This window comes from Hippopotamus amphibius, chromosome 5 (assembly GCF_030028045.1).
Source record: "Hippopotamus amphibius kiboko isolate mHipAmp2 chromosome 5, mHipAmp2.hap2, whole genome shotgun sequence".
NCBI lineage: Eukaryota > Metazoa > Chordata > Mammalia > Artiodactyla > Hippopotamidae > Hippopotamus > Hippopotamus amphibius.
This window is the reverse complement of record NC_080190.1, coordinates 165,315,889-165,342,499: the sequence shown is the minus strand read 5'-3', so window position 1 is coordinate 165,342,499 and position 26,611 is coordinate 165,315,889. Positions and strand designations below refer to the sequence as shown.

The window sequence follows — 26,611 nt, the reverse complement described above, 5'->3', positions numbered from 1 at the left end:
TCAGTGTCTCCTGGGCCTAGGGCTGCCCCTCATCAGTTGAAGGAGCTTGGGCCAGTTGTCTGACATCCCCAGGCCTCTGGGTCCTCCGCAGGGAGAGGCAGCTGGTCCTCACTAGGAGGCTGCTGAGTGAATGTGTTCTGGGCCCTCTCCAGATTCTTGGACGTAATACCGTAGACATGAATGTCGCTTCCAGGTGACTCTTAAGCAAGCAACTCTTTTTATTAAAAGAGAGAGCTTGTGCACAAGGGAGAAGGCTGGCAAAAAGCGCCAGGTCCTGGAGAAGAAGGGGTAAATTGCTTTTATAACCGTAGGGAGGGTTGGTCTCACGATCACTGATAATTTCCAGAAACTGCCAAACTTCTTTGATCAGTAGCAGGTGGTCCTATGGTGGTTGTGGGGAATAGGGAGTGCTTTGGTGAGGTAAAAGGAGTGTGTGAGGATTTTCTGTAAGAAAGCACCAGAACAGGTAAGGTTAAAATCAATAGTGGAGCTCCTTGTCTTGTGGCAACTAGGTATGCTCTTGAGTGTAACAGAGATAAAGTTAATCTTGTATTCCCTTGAGCTTGGTTTTGGTCTCTGGGACTCAGGATCCCCAGAACTTTTATGCTCTAGCTTCCAAGGCCTGTTAGGCGCAAGGTCGTTTCCCAGTCCTTTTTCAAAATGGCTGAACTCCTGTCTTCCTGTCTCAAATGGACTGTCGTGATATATTGATAACATGCAGCTCTCACTGTGGCCGGCCCAAACAAGATGGACTTCAGTGTGAGTTTTCACTTTGACACTGACATTATCATTATTCTGTAACTGATTGGGCATCTTTTGGCTGCAAAGTCCATTGAGAAACGTAGATTTCCTTGGCAGGCTAAACTAGCGTTGGTTGATTGGTGACGCTTGATAATTGGAAGTAACACAATGTTTAATTAAGGCGCAAGCCGCTTTGTTCTTACCCCTCACATTTCCAGCTCCAGGGCTACTGCCAATAAGACACAGACTGACTGTGAATTCATTCCACAAGCCTCTGGGGCCGATTCACACATCATGGGTCCCAACACTTCTCAGCACTTCTCCTGGGAGTGTGACTGGACTTCTTCCCTTTCCGCCCACCAAAATGCTTTGAAATAATCATCAGTTCTGTTTGTTTCTGACCTCAGGTCCTTTGTGGCGCTCTGGGCTGGTATCTTGAAGGACGGGGGAGTAGAGAAGAACATGGTGAAAAAGGACACAGACTTTAGGATCTGAGAGACCGGGGTTTAAACCCCAGTTCTCTCACTTAGAGCCACATGACCATGAGTAAGGGGCTCCCCCACTGATCCCCAGGGCCCTCTTTTATAAAATTGGAATATCAATGTCTCTCTCACTGGATACTTGAGAAGGCAAAATAACAGAGATGCTAGCCAAAAGTGGAGGCTCAATAAATTCTACTGTTGGAGAGGAAAAAAAAAATGTTTCCTCTACCCTCTTAGGTTCTGTATGTGGGGTCCTACAAATTGAAATGACAAAAAGATGAACAGGAGAAAAGGTTTATTTCAGAGGTGGTGAAACCCTGAAGCGTCTATGTCATTTTAACAGAAGGATGCTAAGTTTGTGGAGAAGTGACAAGAAAAGGAAAAGGTTTTGAGCTTCTAGATTTTTGAGCTAAATGTGGGAAGGAAAATAGTGGAAGATAAGGGTTATTTTAGTAAGGTTGGTTTGGGCAGGCCCATCTTGGTGCCAACTTTCCATGCCCTTCATGGCCATAAATCTCCCTCTGGGAGAGGGGATTTATGGCAAACCTTCTGCTCTTAGTCAGAGAGGGGAGGGTCCAAGAAGGCTTCTTTCTGCACCTGTTGATTCTCAACGGGCTTTAGCTCAAAATAAGCCATGTGCCAAAGTGGCATGTTTGGGGGCAGCATATTCTGACCCCCCTGGGTATGTTATCATGGTCATCATATCATTACAAGACTAACTTTTATGCCAGTGTCACTGAGGAAATAATGACTGATTATTCAAAAACAGCCATGGAAAACAACAAGGTCCTACTGTAGAGCACAAGGAACTGTAGTCAATATCCTGTCATCAACCATAATGGAAAAGAACATGAAAAAGAATGTATATATAGATATATATATATATATGAGTCACTTTGCTGTACAGCAGAAATTAACACAATATTGTAAATCAACTATACTTCAGAAAAAAAAAAAAAAAGAATAAAGAATAAGAAAATGGCCATGGAGAATGCAGTGAAATAATGACTCAGTTTTAGGGTAAATTTTTGGATGTCTGATCCAGTCTTTGTAAAACATAACTTTGAGGATTATGCTTCTATCTGTATGGGGAATTTTGTTGCTTTTTCTTACTATTAGAGTACCACCATCTTTTTAAGTACAAACACTTTCATTTGTTTGTTAAGTATTTACATAGCTTTTTATCTGCCCCATATATTGCTCACTGTATTTTATAAATATAACATGCTCGAGTCCTCATGACAGCCTTGGGCAAGGAAACTGAGGCAGAGAGAGGTTTAATAACTTGCACAGCAGAAGTGACCCAGCCAGGAAGCAAAGCCAGGCAGCTGGGCTCCAGGGTCTGTGCTTGTGACAGCAATGCCATGAGCTCCACGAAGATTTTCTGAGTGAGTGAAGGTTAAGTATCTTGACCCAGATGGCACTTGTCAAGATGCAAATCAAATCTTAACCCTGGCTCCTCCCTCTGCCCTAGAGTGTCCCACGGTGGGCCGGGCTCTCTTTGTCTGCCCGTGATGACTGGTGTGTGTACCGAGCACCTATATGTGCCAGACACTGGGTTAAATACTTTAGATTCATTATCTTAAATCCTCACAAAGCCTTTATGAGCTAGGTTCTCTTATCCCCATTTTGCAGATGAGGAAAACTGAGCTTCAAAGAGTAGACAGATTTATGAGAATAAGAGGACTTCAAGAAAGCCCCAGCCTCTCACCCCCTTGTAAGGCCTATCTCTGTCCAGGATGATATCCAGAAGAAATACCACTTAAGTATCTATCAATAATTAAAAAGCAATTTAAATATTTATGAGGATCTTTTAAGAAAATTCCAAAGGTGGTTCTATCCCTAATGGACAGGAAAACTTCTTAAAATATAATTTGCCCTGAAGATGCTCAATTCCTGAGACAATTTCCCCAACCCCAGAGCACTCTCTCTTGACTTTTCTTCCCCAAGTCACCTTCCAGATCTATTCCATTCTGCACCACTGGCAAATGTCTTCTCTTTTCAAATCAAGTCTGTGTGGTGTGCCCGTATTAAACAGGTAACATATTAATACGTAGACATCGAGATTGTGAGGTTATGAAGTGATAATGTGCGTCACGCAGTATTCTGTGTGGTGTCTGGCACACAGAAAGCACTCAATAAATGTTCACCATCCTTTCTGTTAGTCTCATCTTTGCAGCTTTAACTGTCATACTGATTCTGTGTAGGAAATGCCCAGGTGAATGGCTGGCACACAGTGCTGCTGAGAAGGAAAGAGAAAGTGAACACTCCTATGTACATGTGTATTGATATTACTTTCCTATTCATAAGCAGCAGTGACGCTGTATTTGAAGGGTATTTCCCATCTAAACAGTCGGAAAACCCATGGAAGAGACAGGGATTCTCCCTGAATATGCACATACCCCTTCCATATTCCCAGACCTCATGAGTGATTCTGCTGGGGGCTATAAATAAAAGTGAGCATGTCACTTCCTGCCAGAGCATGTAAGAGACGGTGCATAACCCTCCAGCCCCCTCCCTTCCACGGCTGCCATGAGTCAACGACTAAGGAGGCCACAGGGATGGAGAACTACAGGAAGGTGGAACCTCCATTATCCGGGGCCCCCGAGTGACCCTGCAGAGCAGAGATCCCCACCAATGTGCAGCAATGTGTGGTTGAATTAAGCCAACGAGACTGTGGAGTTCATTTGTTACCTCGGCATAACCTAACCTATCCTAACTATACCATGCCTTTTATTGATTGTATTTCTAATGGCTCCCATGCAGTATTCTCAAGGATATTCTGCATCAGTGTGGTTAGTAATCCAGCTGTTTCCTCCAAGTGCTTGCTTGCTTGCAGGTGGGCCAGAGTATTGCAGACATGCCAGGCTTCCTGCTCCATGGTCCTCCGGTGAGGCTGTACCTTGGCTTCGCATGTGTCCTGTCCCTTTGCAACACAGGTAGGTCTGGTCGAAGTTCAAGTGTCTGGGTATTTAGTATGCTTTGGAGAATCACAGCATCCAGCATTTCATCCCAGAATCCTAAATGATTTTGATCAAAACGGCAGAAATAAATTCCCCATTTCTGGCCTTGTCCCATTTATTCTGTTGCATTTGAGTCCCATCTATGCAACAGAATGATCTTGACCTCCACTGTTACCACCCTTGTCCAAAACATCATCTTCTTTTTGCTGGACCACCAGGAGAGCTTCCTAAGCCAGCTCCCTGCTTCTCCTCTTGTCTCTCCATCATCCATTCTCCACTCACCAGCCTGAGCCATCTTTTCATGCATTTCATTAAGCCACCTTCCCAGTTCCTCCCTCACTGCTCCCTTCTCCAACCAGAAAGTATTCAGTGACTTTCTACTTTTGTTTGGATAGTATCTCGAGTCCTTTACGTGCTCCACATGACCCAGCCCACCTCCCCATCACCTGCTCCTACAATCCCCCATATCCTTCATCACTTACACTCCATCACGTTGGCCTTCTTTCCGTTCATAAAGTAATACTCATGCCCATCTCAGACCCGGGCTCAGGCTGTTATCTATACACTGAACACACCTTCAGCCAGTTATGTCTCCACTCAAATACTACTCATCTTTCAGGTCTCAGATGAATGTCATCTCCTAGGGATGGCTTTCAGATCCCTGAGATTAGATCAGACTCCCTGTTCCATACACTCAAAATGCCCTTCAGAGTATCAAATATTGTTTGTAAAAATATCCATGGGTCTTCATTTGCTTCAAGTGTGCCTTCCCCACTAGACTATAAGCTCTGTAAGAATGGAATCTGTATCTATCTGCTCATACTAGTCCAGCATCTGGCATACACAATGCCTATTAAAGTCCAGATGCTTAATAGCATGATCAATTATTAGTATTATTATATTTAGTCAATAAATATTTATTGACTAAATTAGTGAATGAATTAGCAAACTTCATGTGGGATTTTAAGCAAGTCCATATCATAATTTTCTCATCTTTCAAAGGAGTGTCTTAGATTAAGTTTTCTCTGATATTATGTCTGGGTTATAATTTCTCTGATGAAACCTTTTCTTACTTCAGTGTATGCCTTTAAAGGAGAAGGCAAGAAGGAAACGTTCACAACCTTTCTACTCAAAATGGGTAAATGGGCAGGTGGTCCTTCCTAGTTTACTGGGGCTTGGGTAAATTCCTTGGCTTCTCTGAGCCTCACTTTCTCTGTCTGTAAGATGGAGGTTGTACCTGTATCTCCAGCGTTAACAGTCATAGTGGCCATTCCCATGAGCTGCTCATTGCATTATGGTTCCTGGTATGCCCAGATTCTCATGACCTTATTAAATCCACAAAGACTGTGACATTCTATTAGCAACAGAAGATTTCACAATGGGAGATGTTACTTGCCATCATCACTTTTGTAATAATCCCTTTTTTTTCTGATGGTATGAATTTGGTTGTAAAGCAGACAGTGACTACATTACAAGGTAAAATACACCTAGGAGTCAGGGGCTGGGTTTCTGTTCCTAACTTTTCGGCAAACAAGCAGGATAATTTTTTGAATACTTTTGAAGTGGGGGGAGGGAGTGGCAGCAGGAATCACTATGTTAAATTTTTTATTTACTTTTAATTAATTAGTACATTCACATAGTTCAAAATGCAAAAGGTACAAAGGTGTATAAAAGTTAAATGCCTCACCAGTCAACCTTCTTCAGACGACATCAATTGTACCAATTTCTTCTCTATAAGCAGGGTAATTTTCAGTAAATATTTCCCCTGTTTGGGTCTTTAATTTTCTCTTTAATGGGAACAATTCTTCCTGTTGGACAGGTAATCAATCATAAAGGATGAAAGGTGATAAAATACCAAGCATGACTAAGCATGAAGAGTGCTAATACCATCTACCTTAAAGATACTACTATGGTGTTCATTTTTATCCAAAAAGAGAAAAATATCTTTACTTTATCTGCCCAGCAGTTTATGTGAAAAATGTCTCTCTATAGCATCCTATTCAGAAATCCCTGTTTCAGGGGTCTTTAGATCACACTTCAAATATTGTTACCAGAATCCACCCATGGGTTTGTAATTATAAAAAAGAGTGGTAGAAATAATTTTTCCTCCCTGAAAGGAATAGTGTTCAAGAAAATTCTTGGTTGGGAAGATTGCAGCCCAGGGCTCATCGTTCTGACTTTGACAGGTGTAAGAATCCCACAAGCCGAGCAGCTTATAGCATCCCTGTAGCATGGAAATCCAGAGCCCAGGTGATCCTGGTCCCTCACCCCCATGGAGGGCTCTGCTTCCTGGTCAGGTAATGGGTGACGTCGGCTAGCACACCTTACAGATCTCACTGCAGCTGCCTCAGAGTAGATTGTGGGTGTAGACAGCCCCTCGGGGCACCTGAGAGGAGAGAACTGGACTCTCCCAAGCCAGAGGGGGGTTGTTTGACAGCTTCTGGCCTGCTTGGTAATAAACGTCTGTCTTAGACTCCCTTTAGTTGTAACTCCCCACCTCCAGTAGCCATGCCGTGTTATAAGGAAGGGGACCCATAGACTCCACCCACCTCTAACCCCAAAGCTCAGATATTTAACCAAAAAGCCTGATCATCCACGAAAGGCCAAACTGATTGACAGCAGTTGATTGAACCTAAGGTCCAGCAGGGTACCAGAAAAGCAGAGGGAACAACCTAAATGTCCATCCATAAGTGAACGGATGAAGATAATGTGGTCTATACACACAATGGAATATTATACAGCCTTAAAAAAGAAGGAAATCCTGCCATTTGCAACACCATGAATAAACCTAGGGGACATTATGCTAAGTGACAGAAATCAGTCACAGAAGGACAAATATGACATGATGCCACTTTTACGAGGAATCTAAAATCATCAAACTCATAGAAGCAGAGAGAGGAAAGAAGGTTGCCAGGGTCTGGGGGGAGGTAGAAAGAGGGTGACTGGCCAGATGTGGGATTTGAGTACATCACTTAACATTTCTGGGTCTCAGTTTCTCATCCTTCGAAGGGAATGTTGGAAAAGATGATTTTTAAGGATGTTATAAATTGCTAAGGCAGGGCTTCCATGATACCATTTTATTCATGAAAACTTTATCCCAGTGTCTGGAAATAAATGTTAAGAAGGAAAAAGATGGGACTTTCCTTGGTGCAACAGGTAACTAGACGAGTCCTAAGTCCTAACTTACTCTGTAATACTATGACACATTTTTCAGCTTCTCTATGCCTTGGTTTCTCCATCTATAAAATGAACATAAAGCACTTTCTTCACTGGAGTATGACATGAAAAATAATAGTAACAGATGCAGTGTGATCAAACAGCATGTAATCCAAAAGAGCTGACCTTTCAGGTTTCTGCTCTATGTCACTTCTGTAGTGAGGTCTCCTCCATCCCCCTAGACCAGGTTGGGTTCTCTGATAGAGGTGCTCCCAGCATCCTGCTGTTCCTGTTTGACACTCCTCATGTGGGATTACATATGAATCTCCCTCCTTCCTCTGAGCTGTAGACAGTAGGCTCTGCGGATGTGGAGACCCTTTCTTGTTGATCTCTTTATACTGAGAACCTACCATACTACTTGGCCCTAGGTGAGTATTATTGAATGAATAAAGAATGAATGAACACCTTGAGTATTTCATAAGTTCCTTTGACATTGTCTTCTTTGGCAGCATGAAATTTGCTCAGTGGCCAAGTGGCCTGAAGTAGGTCCTGACCCTTTATTACCAGGGCTCAGTTGTGCAAATTTAGGCAAGTTTCTTCTCCTCTCTGAGCCTTGCTTTCCCAGTCCAGTAAAGAGATGGGGTGGATTAGACCCCCTGCATGGGAATCACCTTGTCTATTTATTAAAATATGCATTTCTAGACCACATCCAGTTCAAGGAGACTAGAATCCCGGGGGGAGGGATCACAGTACCTCTGGTGACGTTGACCTTCACTAAGTCGCATGGCCGCTGCAGTACAGACCTCCAAGGCCTCTCCAGCAACATGGGCTGGGGTTGAAGGCTCCACTTCTCTCCTGAAGACTTTTCTTTTCCCAGTGTCTGGCCTCAGAGGAGAAGAGAGGAGAGAAAAGGGGGTTGCTTTTCTGGATACCACAGGTGAGTACCTCCCACACCCTGTCCCAGTGCTCCATGGATGTCCTGGGCCCCTGAGATTACTTCTCCCACTTCTTTGGACCTCCATTCCCAACCCCACAGTGTGGCAACAGCATCTCTCCCATCCTCAGATTACTTTAGCCACAATTATCTGAATATTAAGTAAGAGTTGAAAAAGACAGTGTTTGCAAAAACATAAAGGGCAGCATCAAGCACTGTTTCCACCTTGTCAACTGTTGTTTCCAAATCTTAGGAGAATAGCTGGGAGAAGCAGTGTCTCTCCACTTGGCTGCACACTACCAGTATCTGGGCAATTGATGGATGGATAGATGGATGGATGGATGGATGGATGGATTTAGGTACTGATGTCTGGGACACATCCCAGACCTATTAAATCTGAATCTCTGAGGATGCAGCCCAAGCATCAGAATTGTGGAACTGAAAACAAAATCTTCCCAGTGATGCCAAGGACCAGCCAGGATCCAAGCTCCTCTGTTAGACAATGTCATTATTTATATTATATAGCATGTTGAGAACACCTGCGATTTCCTAGGGCTCGTATATTATATATGAGCATCTCCCATGACTCTACTCCAAATGCAGAGGTAAAATAAGCCTTCCCCGTGTTTCACCTGAATTTCTCCTACCTACCCTTGCTTGTCACAGTATATACCATTAGCTGTCACCTCCTGAGTACAGGAACTGCCTTTTACCTTCTCAATCCTTTTGCCTGGCACAGAGTGTAAGTTCATGTCCAAAGAGGAGGCACATCTGCCTGAATGTTGTAAGTGAGGAACTTTTTCTTTGGCCAAGAAAGGCCTGCCAGTGACATTATCTTTGAATCTCTTTCAGAGCTGCCTGCTAGGTCAGTTGATCTGTCTGCACTTAACCTGACAGAGATGGTGAACGGGATGCTGAGTAGAACTTTAAAAGGTAATTTTATTTTTTTAAAGCACAATCCAGGCCCATTTTTGTCTAGTTCTTGTTTCACTTCTGGCCTCTCATGACCTGGGCAAGACCCGTCACATCTCTGTGTATCTCAGCTCCTCCGTGTTTAGAATGGAGGATACGTGTCCTACCTAACTCATGATCAGATGGAAAACATCCAGATGAAATAGGAGGTTTGCCAGCATTTTGAGCGCAAGCTGCCCCCCAAACACAGCATCTGTGCAGGCATCTCTTATTATAACTATATTGTGAGAGAATTTTGCCAGAGATTAAGGACAGGTCAGGAAATATAGCCAAGGGACGTGTACTTTTGCATTTTTTTGTTTGCTTTGATTTGGTTTTAGTTTATTATTTTCTTTTTTTTAAATTAATTTATTTATTTTATTTTTTATTTATTAGCTGCATTGGGTCTTTGTTGCTGTGCGTGGGCTTTCTGTAGTTGCATAGAGCAGGGGCTACTCTTCATTGCTGTGTGTGGGCTTTTTACTGCAGTGGCTTCTCTTGTTGCAGAGCACAGGCTCTAGGAGTGTGGGCTTCAGTAGTTGCAGCACACCGGCTCAATAGTTGTGGCTCGCGGGCTCTAGAGCACAGGCTCAGTAGTTGTGGCGGCGTATGGGCTTAGTTGCTCTGTGGTATGTGGGATCTTCCTGGACCAGGGCTTGAACCTGTGTGCCCTGAATTGACAGGCGGATTCTTAACCACAGCACCACCAGGGAAGCCCTTGTTTATTATTTTCAGTGTTTATGATTCTATTTTTATTTGTTCATCGTATTATTAATTTCTATGATCAGTTTGCTAATTTCTTCTACTGTTCATTATTGTTAATGCGCATTTGCTGTGTCTTTGTCTCGATGTCTTTAGCAGATAGCAAGAGTTTTTTCTCCTTGCTGAGCGTTACCTCCTACAGCTCCTTTGCCTTCCACAAGTTTTCCGTGGCCATTTACAACAGTAAGTGTTGCTGGCTCTTCTTTTTATTTAAATTTATTTTATTGAAGTATAGATGATTTACAGTTTTGTGTTAATTTGTTGTTTATCTGTTCTGTATATAATAGTCTGCATCTGTTAATCCCAAACTCCCAATCCATCCCTCCCCCATTCCCCGCCCCTGGCTCTTCTTGGTGGCAAGGATGGGAAGTGATGGACAGGCAGGGCCAGGCTATGTGTCAGGGTTGCAATGTGCTTCATTTCTCTTCATAGTTTCCAACCTGAAGACTGTGGACCCAGCCAGATTCCCCATGCGGTACTGCTACTGCTTAAACAACCGGACCAATGATTTATCAGGTGGGTAGAACTCACCATGAGGCTTGCAGCCGCCCAGATTTTGCTTTTGCCCTTTTAGATAAGGTTGAATTACTTTTTTTTCTTCTTAGACTAAGGTCAGAAAATGCGATGATATCTATTACGCTTAAATATGTGCACATCTGTTGTGCCAGAAAGTTTCTTTCTTGGTTTCTACCCTAGAGAAATAGTTATATGTGCACAAAGGGGCAAGAACAAAAGGTAGCATTGTTTAAGAGCAAAAGCTGAGAACAATCTAAATATCCATCATTAGGAAAATGATTGAATAGTCTACTATATAATCAAACCTTGGAAGACAGCCATAGACAGTACATAAATGCATGCCTGTGGCCAGATTTGGTCTATGTATGAAAATATTTCCATGACATTTTCAATTAGAAAAAAGGAATTCCAAAATAAATAAATAGAGTAAAATAGCATTGATGGAAAAAATATATATGTATCTGAACACTGGGTAGGTGATTACCTCTAGAAAGAAGATTAGAGTCTGGGTTTGAAATAGAAGAGTTTTGGTTAAGGGGACCTGGTATTATCTGACTTTTTTTCCAAACAGAGTAAATTTGTTACCAAGTCCAAGCTCGCTCTGCTCGATGCATGATAGGCCAATGAATCAGAGACAAGGTGTTGAGGCAAGGAATTCAACTTTATTTGGAAAGCCGACAGACCAAGAAGATGGCAGACTATTGTCTCCTAAAAACCATCTTATTGGGGTCTGGATGGCAGCTTTTCTATACAATCAGAGAGGGAGAGGTGGGAAGTAAAGTAAAAAGGGCTGTCAGTCTTGCAAAACATCTCCTGAAATGACTAGCCTTGGGGAAAGGATGCATTAGTTTCACAGGTGGGTAGGGTTCCCTGAGGCAGGCCATTGTGTATGATTAAAGCAACAAAAAGCAAAGGTTAAAAGTCAAAGAAACAGATCCAACATGGAGTCCAATTTAGCTCTTCTCTGTTACATATTCATGTATTACTTTCATAATTAAAAATGAAAAGTATGACATGTTCCTTATATTTAAAGAATCCTGAAAAATAAAAGTGAAACTTACTCTCTCAGCACTAATTCATGCATTCAACAATTCTTTGTTGAGCATATACTGGTAGCAAGACCCTCTTCTAGGTGGGGGTTATTGCCCTGAGTGAAATGGACACACCTCCTGCTCTTATGGACTTAGATACTGTTGGAAGGGAGCAGAAGTACACAAATAAACTGAAAACACATGGTATGTTGGCTAATAGCATGACCATGAGAACAATAAAGCAGGGGACAGGGTGATGTTGCAGGGGGGGAGGGGGATGGCTGCTGTCTGCAGGGTGCTCGGGGAGTCTTCTCTAATGAGGTGAGAGTTGAGTGGCTAATTGCAGGCAACCTGAGGGACAGCCTTGTGATACCTGGGGATGGAGTGTTCCAGGCAAAAGCAGAGTGAGGACCAGAAAGGTCAGTGTGGCTGGAGTAGCTGAGCCAGAGAGTCATGAGAAATGAGCTCACTATTGTGGGGGCATGGCAGGAAGGGTGTTGCAGATCATGTAGAAGTTTATAGTCTGCCATGAGGATTTCAATTTTTACTACAACTAAGAAGGAAATCACTGTGATTGTCCACACAGAAGAGTGACATGATCTACCTTACATTTTAAAAGGATCCCTTTAACTCCTTGTTAAACAATATTCTGTAAGGGAAGCACAGACTAAAGGTGAGAAAGCCTCCTGCTTTTTTCCCCACTTAACCTAATATTAAAAATATTTTCCATAATATTACAAACTTGTTGCAAACATGTGTAATGGTTACATAGCCTATGAATGTGAGCATTTTCTTAGCTAGTATGCTGTTGAACTTTTGGATGGATTCTAGGTTTTACTTAATATAAAAAAATCCTGCACTGGACATCTTCGTGCATAAAACTTTTTCCTGTTTTAGATTATTTTTTGAGGATAGATTCCCTCTCCATGGTGACATTTCTGAACCAAATATTGTGAACCCTTTTTAGAGAGTAATGATTATTGTTTAATGAGGACTGGAGGCCAGACTCTGCAATAAGTACCTAATATCCATCATCTTATTTAACTCATCCTCTGATTCTCATCCACAAATTACCTTTGGGAGGGAAAATATTCTTCACAGTCACGTCTTTCTCACCAGCTCGTTAGCCTCTTCAGGGGACCGAGTTTTGTCTGCCATTGAGTCCCTGCCCTGATTGTGTGAAAGATAAAAATAAAATTTAAAAAGTGGAGTCACATCTGCTGGGAAATTTTGTAATTTGGTGAGCCTGAGAATATTTTCATACACATGCAATGCTTATTCGGAAAGAGTTGATTCATGGATTGTTACTACTGATAAAACAACATCCTGCTGCCCTGGTAAGACAGAGTGACCCTCACAAGTTCTAACGATGCAATATGCCTGATGCTAATTACCCTCAAATGGCTGCCACGAGAGGCTGTACACTTCGGCCAACATCTTGCCATGGTTCAAAACCTTTGGGGAAGATGTGTTTGTGGATAACCTTCAGACATGGGTTGTTTGCTTTTGAATAGTCTCAGCTCTGACATAGAGCCTTCCTCTGAGTGTGTTTTTCCTCAATGAACATAGCTTAAATTTTCTTGATTTAAAAAATAATATATTGTGATGTTAAAATGCCATACAACGTGGAAGGTATAATGAAAAATTCAGAAACTCCTGATATCCCGACATCCATAGGTAATCACATTACCCAAGGTGATCTAAGCCACCTCTCTCTCATTCATCTAAGTCATCTGTCAACTATATGTCTAACCTACCTCTCTAACCTACCTACCTACTCCACCTACATACCCAATTCATCTACCCATCTATCTACCCATCTCATTCTACATTCTCTATGTTATTTAGAAAACATCTAGGACATCATAAAAAAGGACCCCAAAACAAGGTGAATTACAAAAGGTAGAAGTTTCATGTGTGGCAGTCTAGGTAAGTATCCCAGGACTGCTCTGATGGTCTGATGGTGTAGGAGTCCGGGCTCCTTTTAGCTTGTGGCTCTGCCTTCCACAAGCTATGGCCCTTGCTCTCATAGTCCGGGGTGGTTTATCACCACATCCACATTCCAGCTACAAGGAAGGGGAGAGAGGTACTGGAAGGCATGCCCATTCACTGCATAAACTCAGTCTGGAAACTTTTCAGACTGCTTCTTCTTACATTCTATTGCCCAGAACCAAGTCACATGGCCACACCCACTAGCAAAGCAGGCTTGAAAACATAATTTTCAACTACATTAAACTACCATGTGCCCAACTGAAATGTCATGGTTTCTTACTAAAGGAAAATGAGTGGATGGATATTGGGAGACAGCTATCAGCTTCTACCATGTTTTTTCTGAAGTTTTATAGTCTATTTTAAGCTAATCAGCATGTCTTAAAAAACATTCCATGCCAATGAATATAAATATACTTCATCCTTCATAGGGAATTCATAGTATTCCTTGAAAGAATGTACCATAATTTGATGCATCTCCTCATGATGGAAACTTTTTTTTTACGATGATCAACAATGCTGTGATGAGAACCTGTGTGCAACCACTTGAGGTATTTGCCTCATTATCACTGTAGGATAAAGCCCTCAAGATAGAATTGTTGTCTGATAGGAAGGGGATTTTGTGATGATTCAAACTGCTAAAATTTCCTCTAGAAATCTTGCATATGTTTACTCTCTTACCAATAATGTTTGAAAGTGTGTGTTTTTTCACACCCATGCCAACACTGAGTACTGAGACATTCTTAAATGATTACCAATTAGACAGACAAAAAGGTTTTTTTCCCCCTACTTTCTATTTATATATGAAAGTAGTCAGAAATCATTCATCTGTGTGTTGCTACTAAATGATTAGATAATTCACGTTTTCATCAAAACAAAGAATATCTTTGAGGCAGTGATAACTGTTTTTCTTCCAAGCCTAGGACCAGATTGTGAAAGCAGTTCTAAAAGGAGAGTTTACAAATGTATTGAGTAAGAGCTTTTTATGAGCAGTGGTGGAAATTTTGGGGAAAATGGGAGCTTTAGCACAAGGCAGACCTCAACTCGAATGCGAGCCCTGCCGCATACTCTGGGACCTTGGGAAAGTTCATCATCTCTCTAGAACTTGCACAGAATCTGGACTCCATCCTTGGTGTCTGGGCTTCAAAGCCACTCTCACAGCTTTTCTGTAATATTAATAGTGGGTTGCAATTGTGGATTGCAGTTTCTTGTCTGTTTATGAGTCTCTCTCTCCCACTAATCTCAGCTTGTGGTGGGCAGAGATGGTGTCTCACACAGTCCTCCAGTGCCTATGAGATGTCTGGCACGTGGCAAAGACTCTATGAATGTTTATTAGATGAATGAATTAATAAGCAAAGGAGACTTTTGAGAATTAGAAAGAAAATAGGTGACATAAGTAATGAAACACTAGCCCTCTTCAGTTTCTACAACGTGACTAGGAACGAATTGGTCTAAAGAGACATAAGGAAGGATGCCTATCATCAGAAAATCAACAAACAGTAAATGCTGGAGAGGGTGTGGAGAAAAGGGAACGCTCTTGCACTGTTGGTGAGAATGTACATTGATACAACCACTATGGAGAACAGTATGGAGGTTCCTTGCAAAACTAAAAATAGAGTTACCATATGACACAGCAATCCCACTGCTGGGCATATACCCAGAGAACACCATAATTCAAAAAGACACATGCACTCCAATGTTCATTGCAGCACTATTTACAATAGTCAGGACATGGAAGCAACCTAAATGTCCATCAACAGATGAATGGATAGAAAAGATGTAGTACATGTATACAATGGAATATTACTCAGCTGTAAAAAGCAATGAAACTGGGACATTTGTAGAGACATGGATGGACCTAGAGACTGTCATGCAGAGTGAAGTGAGTCAGAAAGAGAAAAACAAATATCGTATATTAACACATATATGTGGACTATATAAAAATGGTACAAATCAACCTGTTTGCAAGGCAGAAATAGTGACACAGATGTAGAGAACAAATATATGGACACCAAATGGGGAAAGCAGGGAGGGTTGGGGGGCATGAATTGGGAGATTGGGATACCAAGTTGTACACTTTAAATATATGCTGTTTATTGTCTGTTAACTATATCTCAATAAAAGTTTTTTTAAAAAAACATTTCTACTCAGACATGCGATTAAATTGTGTGTCTTTGTGCCTTTGCACATTCTAGACACTGTCTGGAATTCCTTCCTTCCATTTCTACATTTATTCAGTTTATTCATTTAAATAAAGGACTTTCTCCTCAAAAAAAAAAAAAAGGATGCCTACCTTCTGCACGGCCAGGTGTCCACACGTGTATAGGTCCACTGCCACATCTTCCCCCAGGAGACTAAGCATGCATCCGTGCAGGTGTGGTAAGATGGCATGTCACCATGGTTCTGGCTCACAGAGGGTAGCGCCCACCTTCCATTGGTCTCATAAGCTGTACATTCCACTTGTTGTCATGTTACTTTTTCACGCTTCTCTGGGTTCTGTATTTTCAATATAGTCAGCTTGCCTCTGACCCCAGCTCATAACCCCGTTTCCCAGTAAAAGAAGATTTTATACAAAGCATGATTGGAAACCATCCATAGGACCCAAGAAGCTTCTTTAGAAATTTACTGTTTGGGGCTCCTAGAATAAGTACTCCTTGTATTAGAAGCCAAGAACTTGCTGGGTCCTGGAAAACCACAGATGAACAACAGAGGAGGCAGCAGCTGTCCAGGTGGGAAGTGTATTAGGAACTTTCATTGGTCAATGGTACCCACCTTGTCAACCCTTGTTCAGAATGTCCTCGGAGAAAAAGTTCTCAAAGACTTTATAGCTTGAAATGTTGTAAAATTATCTCAGTCTCTTCCCATCAGACTTCTTACCCTGGTGGTCAGGTGGAGAGGCTCCCAGTTCTATTTTGCATAGAGTACTTATCTCTTCTGATAAACCATAGGTTATCATCCACCGCTAAACTTGATATCATTTTGAAAATCCAAAGTTATGTAAATTTACATCCCATGTCTGCAGGGCTGCTTCCTATCTGATCGAGTTGGTATTCTAAAGCAATTAGATGAAATAACGGGGGAAAACAAATCAGAAAAGCCATTATTCAACAATATGGTCTCACACAGTTCTTTGGTGCTGGCAGAGAAGGATTTGATAGGGTGGCAGTGGGGAGGGAAATGGGAGAAGAGAGATTATAATGGTGGATCTAATAGTTTTCTGCTTGCCTGAATTTAATACTTTAAAAAAATTAGTAGTAAAAAAAAATAAATAAATAAAAATAAAAATTAGTAGTATTTCTTTCTATAATTGTTAATATTCCTCAATACACTGAACTAAATCAAACTTGTTAAATCTACTCTGAAAAATCCAAATACAATATACTTTTCCCCTCAAGTCTCTGAAACTTAAACCAAGTCTCAGAAATGTAACCCCCCTCAATCTATCTTGCAGATTTCACAGCCCTTCTGGTGGACATCATGGGAAATTCTACCAGCTACCTCACAGAGATTTTTAAGTCAACCTCCATCCTCTCAGGTGTGCTCATCTCGAAAATGCTTGGCAAATTTGAGGTTTGGTGTTCACCATGGAATAGAAACTTAGTCAACTCCCCACCCCAACCCCTATCATAGGCCGGGCTACCAGGAACTTTAATGTAAGTTTTATTTAGACAGTCAGTGTGGTCTAGTCTCAACCACCAGTATTTGAGGGTTCCATCTTCCCATCAGAGCTATTCCTGGGGTCCAAAAAGCTGGAGGAAGAATCCAAGGCTCAATGTTGGAGGGATTTAGACAGACATAAAAAGCAGCTTCTTTTGGACAGCTATACTCCTACTTTTTTAAGATTTTTTTTTTTTTTTTTTGATGTGGACTGTTTTTTGTTTTTTTTTTTTTGAATGGGTTTCTAAATGGTCTTTTTTAAAAATAAATGTATTTATTTATTGGCTCTGTTGGGTCTTCGTTGCTGCACTCAGGCTTTCTCTAGCTGCGGCAAGCGGGGGCTACTCTTTGTTGTGGTGCATGGGCTTCTCATTGCTGTGGCTTCTCTTGTTGTGAAGCACGGGCTCCAGGTGCATGGGCTTCAGTAGCTGCAGCACATGGGCTCAATAGTTGTGGCACACAGGCTTAGTTGCTCTGTGGCATGTGGTATCTTCCTGGGGCAGGGCTTGAACCCATGTCCCCTGCATTGGCAGGCGGATTCTTAACCACTGCACCACCTAGGAAGCCCCTGATGTGGACTATTTTTAAAGTCTTTATTGAATTTGTTACTATATTGCTTCTGTTTTATGTTTGAGGTTTTTTTTTTTTTTTGGCCACGAGGTGTGTGGGACCTTAGCTCCCTGACCAGGGATCGAACCCACACCCCCTGCATTGGAAGGCGAAGGCTTAACCATTGGACCACCAGGGAAACCCCTAGACTCCATTTTAAACATGAGAAAACTGAGATTCAGGGAGGTTGAATATTTTGCTCAAGGTTGGTTCAGAATTCAGATTTAGATCTCTATGGAGCTTAAACTCATGTCTGACATAAAATTGAGAAAGATATGCTTCCTTTATAAGATGACTTCATATAACCCCCAGGCAATTCACACTCCCCCGGGGACCTACTTTGAAAAGCACACATCCAGTCCACAGCCCAACACTTGGTCTCATCAGAAAGATGGTGTCCTGCACTATGGAGCAATTACTGTTTCAGGAGCAGTGGGGCGGGGTGGGGATGGGAAGAAGTAATAGATACCATTAGGTGCGTGGGACACGTCTAAGGGCTTCCCTCATTGGATCCTCACTGCAGCCGTATAGGGTAGCTATATTTATCCCCAATTTACAGGTGAGGAAACTGTAGCACTGAGAGGTTAAGAAACTGGCCCAAGATCAGTCTGCAGAGATAGAATTCTAACCCAGGTGATCTGGCTCTGAAGTGCACACTCTTGGTCACTGTTCTCATACACATAATAATAGGACCACATTAACCATTATGCCTATTTACTGAGCTCTTCTATGTGCCAAGCACAGCACTTAGAGTTTCACACATTGTCTCATTGGATCGTCACAGTCATCCTACCAGGGATATCCAACCACATGTCCACAGTCCTTTAGGCAGCATCTTCAGGGACAAATGTGTTTAGGAACTCAGAAGTTTTCAGATGTTTGAGGGTGGAATAGGCTGTCTACACCATACATGACAACACCTCCAGCAGCATCCAGGACAGCCTGCTAGAAATCAAACACGTTTGTATTCATTTAGCAAAATGGTTGACCCTTTACACGAAGAGGGATAGATAAAGACTATAGTAGCCTCACGTCTCTCAATTCAGATTTTGCCCCCAAATGAGTTGGTACCAAACTCACACAAAATCTTCCATCTTACAGAGATTCGGGGATTTGGAAAGTGCGAATAAGGTTCTGTGGGATTTGAATTCTCACCATTTCAAAGATAGGTAAACTGAGTCCTAGAGAGGTCATCTACGTTTGCCTAATCAGTAGCAGAGCTAGTGCTGTAATCCCAGAAGCTGACCCCGGAGGCTCTGCCCTTAGCCATCACATTATACTGCATCTTTCCTCCATCAAAAAAAAAAAAAAAATTAAAACCAGAAACTTGGGGCTGCCTGAAAATCAGGGCTCCTAAATAAGGAGTTAGCCTTATTGCCCTATAGCATCTGGAGCTAGAGATTTCCAGCTTAATTTTCATTTCAACCAAAGACTTAATGGCTTCAGCCCTATTGCTAAGTCCTGTTGTGTCCTGATCTGTCTTGCAGTGAGTCAAACGAATGAATCCGACTGCATCTTCATCTGCGTGATGACAGGAAAGTCAGGTGAACCACCAGCCATTCTTTGACAAGCTCTCTGAGCTGAGAATTAAACACTACCCTCCAGCAGGTGAGCCCAAGATTTGACCCTGTTGGTGTGGTTTTTGCAGGAAGGAATCTTTCTGACTTCTGGGAGATAGCAGAAAAGTCTCCTGTTATCAATTACACCTTTACCAGCAGCGTGCCTGGTGTTCTGGGTGAGTGCAACCCTCCCAAACTTCTACTGTAGAGTCTCCAGACCAGGGTTCCAGCTAGCCAGCTGAAGACTGAATGTTGCCCTCAGGTATTTTATTTACCTCTACTGTGTTAAAATCAGAGGATTTCATCATTAATTTTTTTTTTAATTTCTAGATTTTTTTTTGCAAAATATCTGGCAGCCCTGGCCCCCTCCCCAGGCTGCTTGCCTCACCCATGGCAACAAGCAACTGGAGTTGAATTGCCATCCTCCCCATTAGGAGAGACACCTTTCTCCTCTTTTCCATAGCTCTTACCTCTCCCTGTTGCCTTGCACTGTTTTTTCCCATATTAACTACCTGGCTTTTGTAGGCATTTGCCTTTGTAACCCTGCTGTAGACATTGCCACTCCACAATACCCGGACCCTACCTAAGCATCCTCCACTTCTCCATACACACACCTACCCATCTTCCTGCCTTTTCTCTGGCACCAAATGACATTTTTGGAACCATTTTTAAAGTCCTCTTTCTCCCCTATATGTAACTGTCATTTCTAGCTAAATAAAGTTTCTGGAATCTGGCTGGTCTTCCAAAATCACCTCTGGTCCCTAGTCATACCCACAGAGCACGTGAGCAAACCTAATCCCTCTTCCAGGGACCACTGCCAGACCATGGAGGGGCTGAGGGCTGCAAAGTGGGCAAGGATTCTGACAGGATTCAGGTTCTGTTCAGGAAACACAACAAGTGTCTGATGCTTTTGGGCCTGACAGCTTCGCATTCTGTGTACAGTGCTTTTTCACAAGGCATTTTCACCCCTTGATATATTAGCTTCATGTGTCATTCAAGGAGAAACCCTCCTCTTGGTGATGTAAAGTACTGTTCTGAGTAAGGTTTGAATCTCTGCATTCTGCATATTTGCTATCCAAGGACCTTTCAGCGGCTTGACAGTTCTCTGTGCTCAGAGCGTCAAGCATAGTAAAGCTGCCATTGACTGTCTCCTTGAATTTGCAGCTACCAGGGAGATGGCCCTGACTTCACAGCTCACACCCGCAAGCCAGCAAACTCTACCAAGGACAAGCCCCCCACATGGAGCCCAGAGCACTGGAGTGTCTGCCCTGAGAACCTTTTCTGGAACAGAGACAATATCTCCTTCAGAGGGAGAGCAGACTGTGAACACAAAGACACTTCCTGAGCTTCACAGCAGAGCCACAGGCAGGGCCACGAACAGAGCCACGGCTGCCCTGGACAGCATCTCTCCCACCTTCCCAGCCTTGGGTGAGATTTCTCACCCTTTCCTCTCCTGTCCTGTCTCTCCCCCTAGTTGCCTCTAGGTTCAGATAAATAGGTAAAATCCTTCCTTCATCCCTCTCCACCAACCCCTTTCTTTAGCATCCCTTAAATAAGAGATAGATGTGAACCAGTATGGGTTCGACACATATAAGCAAAGGCGATAAATGTTACTAGCATAATGTCTTTCTAATCTTTATTTCTATAATTTTTAATTTTGAAATAGTTTAAGACCCACAGGAAGCTGCAAAAATAGTACAGAAGTTCCCTGGTACCCTTCACCCAGCATCCCCCAATAGTAATATAATTGTAGTATATTGTAACATCAGCTATTTTAATTTTAACAGAGCAGTTAGCAGTATCTCTCCTGAAATTCACACTAATTGGTGAAATGCAGTCAACATTTTATGGCAGGAAAGGTTAGGTTAATTTGTAGCTGGTTGGAGAATGTTGCCAAGAATATGTTCATGACTTGATGCCAGTGTAAAAAGCTGCTGCTGATGACCGGCTGAGTTCTTCTTTTTCCATCATTTCTGTGGACACTGATCAGTGGTGTTGTCACTGAAGATGTAAAAGGCATGTTTATTCTATTTGGAATAAGATACAACTGAGATAACTCATTAAAAGATGATTATGTCTTAATGAGTTCCAACAATGGATCAGAGTCATCAGAATTCATTCATTCGCTCATCAGTGCATGTATTTAATATCAGACGCCAGGCTAGCTGTCAAAAAAACACAGCTCTATCAATGTTCCCTTTCCGTCCTGAGCTCTCAGATCTGGGGGAGAAACATAGACAAGTAAACTGATAGTTAGTACCCAGCCTGCAAAGAGCTATTGTCCTGGAGGGCTCCCTTGAGGAGGTTGAGAACTAATAAAATTCAGGCAGGCAGGGAAGCATTAATGAGGAAAAGGAATCAGCTTCGCTAACTAGAAAAGTTTTTAGTAATGTATCCGCATGAAGGCAATTATACAGAATTAGAAAGCTTTCCAGTATAATATGAAAAAACAATGTGATTGCTAGTGGCAAGAAAAATCATAAAATACCTAGCTATAACCTTAACAGGGAAAGTGCTAGTTTTATACAAGGAAAACCACAAAGCTTTAACGAGAGTAATAAAAGCATGTTTAAATAAATAAAGTGATATACCATGTTCTGGATGAGAAATCTGAATATTTTAAAAATGGCAACTCTTACCAACTTATAAATTTAAAATCCTCCCAGGGGATGTTTTGTAAAACCTGAAAAAAATTATTTTAATTCCTATCATGGGAATGAACTAGTGAAAACATCTGGCAATTTTTTAAAAGACCAACGAGAGAAGTCTTGTCTTAATAATTATCCTGTGATATTGTCAGGAAGACATCATCATCACCATCACCTCCATTTTAATGGTAAAGCTAGAAAGAATTCAGTAACTTGTCCCAAAGTTCACAGCATGGAGGAAATGGGGTCAGAATTTACACCTCCAGGTCTCCTCACCTTAAACTTTGTAACCTTTCCACTATGTCACATGATTAGAATAGTATTTCTTAAACTTGACCGTGTCCACTGTCCCTCAGACACACACCCTAGCTGATTTTTCAGCGTCCTAGGAATTTGGAGAATTTTTTTTTAATTGGTAGTTAGGAAAACAAAGTTTAGTTTGGTCCACTTATTCTAGTCTAGGATAGAGTTTGAGTCCTTGCATTATCTATATTATAAATGCAAATTGCATGTACTCTTTGATTATATGTCAATGTCTTGTCAATTTTACATCTGAATCAAAGGGTGTAAGTGCCCTGTTACTGTCTCTTGTGCAGCTACCAGGAAGGTGGTCGGAACTCCATGGGTGACAACCCACAGGAAGGCATGGGCTTCCACACTACCCGTGCCCTGGGCTCAGGCACCCAGTGAGAAAACATCTGGAGGGCCTCCCTGGGAAACCCTTTCCTCCCCTCCAACACCTCCTGCAGAGGCCGAGGAGGCCATGAACACAAAGAGCTTTTCCGAGACTCCTGCCAGGACAGTGGCCACACCTGGCAGCCTGTCCTGGACCAGCCCGACCTCAGGTAAGAGAGGATGCTCACCCCTACCTCCATTAATTACGTAGACAAATATAGTGATATGCGCATATAATATGAGGAAGGTCTGAGCTCTGAAAAATTCTCAAGTGTTTTTCCAATTGTGTTTGTCTATGTATTTACATGTGTGTACCTCTGCGTGTATGTAATAAATATACATAGAAAGTTAAAAATAAACCAAACTAAGACTGAAAAGAAACTCACAACATGTTAACCTTGACTATGTCTGAGAAGTAGACAGGATTTTGATTTTTCTTCACTGCAATATCATGAATTTTCCATATTTATACTCCTATATTCAGACAAAAATGGTTTATGTGTTTTTAAAATCACTTCCTCTGATCCCGGCAGCCAGAGGCCCTTCTTCTATGCTTCTGTGTTCAATGGCTCATAATATTCATCACTGCTGTGCTGTTAGGGTCCATGAATTTGACCTTCCTCCCCTCTGGACCATTAAAGGCCTGTGTCTTTAATCTTCAGTTCCCATGAATCACAGCAGACATTCAGTAAAAGTTTGTTGAATTACCTGAATTTCTTAAGAAACAGAGAGGAAGAAGTAAATGAATTTTAAAGGGTGCAAATGTAAAGTCTTGACTTAGGCTCAAAAATTGCAATAGCACAAGCAGATCTGGGAATGCAGTTGATAGCTTTAATCAGAGAAACACTGGACATAATTGCATTGGGAAAAATAAAAGCTAACAAACTTGGGTTTGGCCAACCAGACAACAGCAGCCAGCACAGCCACGAGGCTTTGAGCTCTGGTCTTCATTTCATACACAGTACCGTTGAAATCCTGGCTCCGCCATTGCCGTCTTCTTCGGCAGTTCTTTTGACTTCTCTGAGTTTCGGTTTTCTCATCTTTGAAATGGGGGAGGTAATGCTTACTGTCCAGGTTTTCTTATCTTTGAAATGGGGGAGGTGAAGCTTACTTTTCAGAGTGGCTGTGATGATTCAATTAGATGACATCTGTAAGGTGTTCAGCTCCGCACAGAACACCTTGGAACTACTCAATCAATGGCAACACCTACTACCCTGTCCTACTGCCCCCAGGGCGGCAGCACAGATGCCAGCTGCTGGAGACACATGCTGGGGAGGGTAGTGGCAAACCAGATGTCGTCCAGAGGAGAGCACCTGTCTGCTTTTGCCCTCAGTCCCTTGCAGCTCGAATCCTCTGCAATTCTGTAGTCATGTGGTTAAACTGTGAACAGCGACCACAGAGAAGTCAGCTCTGTGTTTGGGTGATGGTTGAAACCGCTCAGTTTCCAGAATTACATAGAAACACACCCAGGCAGTAAGTGTTAGCAGTGCCTTCTGTATTCAGGGGCTTCCAGGCAGTGCCTGGAATGGAACCCAAAGAGGATGCTGACCCGCTCTGAGAAAATGACCTGGGGTTGGGTCTCTGGCCCACTGTCATCTGTTTGTAAAGGTGTCACGCTGCCCACGGCTGTACTGAGGCAGTGGAATTCAGCTGCCACACCCACCATCCTAGCAGAGGAGCCTAATAAGGAACAAGCAGGGTTACAACACGGTGCAGGGGCCAGCCCAGGCTCTGAGACCTCACCCCACCACGCACGTCTTCCTCCAGACTCCAGCCACAGCAAACTGCCTTCCACTCCCTTCTCTGAGTCTTCGCTTATTACTCTCTTTCCTCTGCTTGGAAGGCCTATTCCCCTCACCTACTGCTGGGCTTCTTCTGTCCCAGAGAAGATGTCACCTGCCCCAGCCCCCACCCCGTGTGCTCACGTAGCACCCCCAGCCTCACCCTTTCCTTCCACTAAACTACACGAGTGAAACCCCCTGTTTCCTCTTCCTCTCCCTCATTTCCCAGAAGAAGCCTGCTTTGCTGGCTTTGCCAGAGGCATGCATCTTGACGGCAGGATCACTTCTCACATGGTGCTTAAATCAGGACTTCATGAACAGGATCAAAAGTGTTGTTGAGATGAGCCCACGTTCTATCATGACGATGATGGGCCGTGTGTAGGGGCGGGGATGGAGTAAGTGTGCACATCAGACTCAGGTAAATGAAGAGCATCTCACGTTCTCTTTGCCCAAGATCACTGTGCTTGGACACAGCCTGTGCATCTCCACTCTTCTCCCTCCACTCCCATTTTCATACCAGTGTTAGCTGGTTTCCAACCGCACCAACACACTGTATCACAGTTACTGAAGGGACTGGCCCATCTCCTCCTCAACACTGGGGGTGCCTCCATTGTGGGGTCTGTTTCTTACTCATTTCTGCATCCTCAGCGCCCTGCCAGGTACCTGTCTTGATAAGCAGCAGTGGGTGAACAGGGCAGGACTGGTGGCAGGGGACCCCTTCTGCTCACGCATCCTTAGAAGAACCTCAAGTTCACCTCTCTCTTCTCTCATCCCAGGCCCATTCACACCTGGCACACAGACTCCAAGTCCTACCAAGGCTCCAGCCCCAAAATATCCACAAGCAGGTAAGAATGTAGCCCTCGAAAGAGAAACCCAATGCCCCAGGTGGAAAACATAGTTTAGGGTCAGGGGCGTGATGGGACAGGGGTGCCTGTAGGCAGATTAAGCTTGTTATTATTGTATTTTATTGGTTCTAGCAGGAAGAGAGGCAGGAGAACTAAGTCTTGCTGTGCTATTAAATCACCCTATAATCTTGCATCAATCACTTTCTCTTTCTTGACTACAATTTCCCTATGGATTTATAGAACTCTTTAAGATGCCATGATTCTCTGTTTGTGTGTATAACCTGAGTCCATTTCATTTTGACCTTTGCGAGGCCACTGTTGTCCTTGCAGGTGATCTCCCTGCCATGTGGCCCTTTGCCCCTGGAGAAGAGCCAGCTCTGGTCCCAGGACCCCACCAGTTTTCAAGTACGTACCAGTGCCTCATCTCTCCTATAGCTTTTGTTTGTTCTGGATGAAGTTGTGTAGTGTAATAAAAAGAGGTTTGTTTGATAAATTTAGATTCAGACTGCTGGGATTAAATACTAGCTCTGCTATTTACTGGTGAGGTAGCCTCCTGCGCTCAAATTCCAGAATTCAGTTTCCTCCGCTATAAAGCAAGAATAATAACAATTATTGCGGGCACTAAAAATGTCTTTGCTCTGCAGAGTTTTGTATTAGGTGAGATAATGTGTGTGGAAGTGATTTGGAACTGGAGAGCGCCATAAACTTAATTCAATCAACTTCTATTGAATGAACGCCCATTGAGAATGTGCTGTACACTTTGCAAATGGAAGCCATTCTTACAATGAGTATGATGTTAGCAGAAAGAGAGGAGGGAGGAAAGGATGACTCCAAAATTCCACCCCCAGCCATGGGTGCCGTTTACTTCTGTTCTCTTTGGAAGGACATCCCTGTATGCTGCACACTTCATCCCTTTATTCTTACAGAATTCAAGAGAAAACCATCTCCCGGGCTTGGATGTGGGTTTTCAGCATTCCTGAAAGAGGCTCGGGACTTAGAGTTTCTGTGATTTACGCTTTTTTTCCCCCAGCTTTTGGACATCCCTCTCCTTTTTTTTTTTTCCTATAGAGCCAGTTTCCATAAGAGAGAAATTGATACAAGGTGAGTCCTTCAAAGCTGGTTGAGTCCTCAGGCCCCTCCCACTCCTAGATGCCTTTCAATACTACTTTCCTGAATATTCCTGGACCTGAATGTTCCAGTCATGTGTCAATGGGGCCTTATTAAATTGCTGGAGCCTGCACTGTCTCCTTTTTCATAGCACCTAAGATCTGCCTCGCCCCCCCTCTCAACCTGCAGTGAATGGTGAATGGGC

General features: G+C 42.8%; 1 protein-coding gene across 1 annotated transcript in view; it reads left to right on the top strand.

Moving 5' to 3' along the window:
- The first annotated feature begins 4,083 nt into the window (after positions 1-4,083).
- The window catches only part of HHLA1 (HHLA1 neighbor of OC90), a 28,236-nt gene continuing 5,708 nt past the window's right edge, over positions 4,084-26,611 (top strand). Inside the window, exons 1-12 of the mRNA XM_057737011.1 lie at positions 4,084-4,162; positions 8,220-8,279; positions 9,129-9,209; positions 10,089-10,172; positions 10,422-10,505; positions 16,977-17,060; positions 19,279-19,335; positions 19,440-19,532; positions 20,515-20,778; positions 22,595-22,843; positions 25,231-25,299; positions 25,630-25,704. Of these exons, the coding sequence (XP_057592994.1) occupies positions 4,084-4,162; positions 8,220-8,279; positions 9,129-9,209; positions 10,089-10,172; positions 10,422-10,505; positions 16,977-17,060; positions 19,279-19,335; positions 19,440-19,532; positions 20,515-20,778; positions 22,595-22,843; positions 25,231-25,299; positions 25,630-25,704 (1,279 nt within the window). The remainder of the gene's footprint in view (positions 4,163-8,219; positions 8,280-9,128; positions 9,210-10,088; positions 10,173-10,421; positions 10,506-16,976; positions 17,061-19,278; positions 19,336-19,439; positions 19,533-20,514; positions 20,779-22,594; positions 22,844-25,230; positions 25,300-25,629; positions 25,705-26,611) is intronic.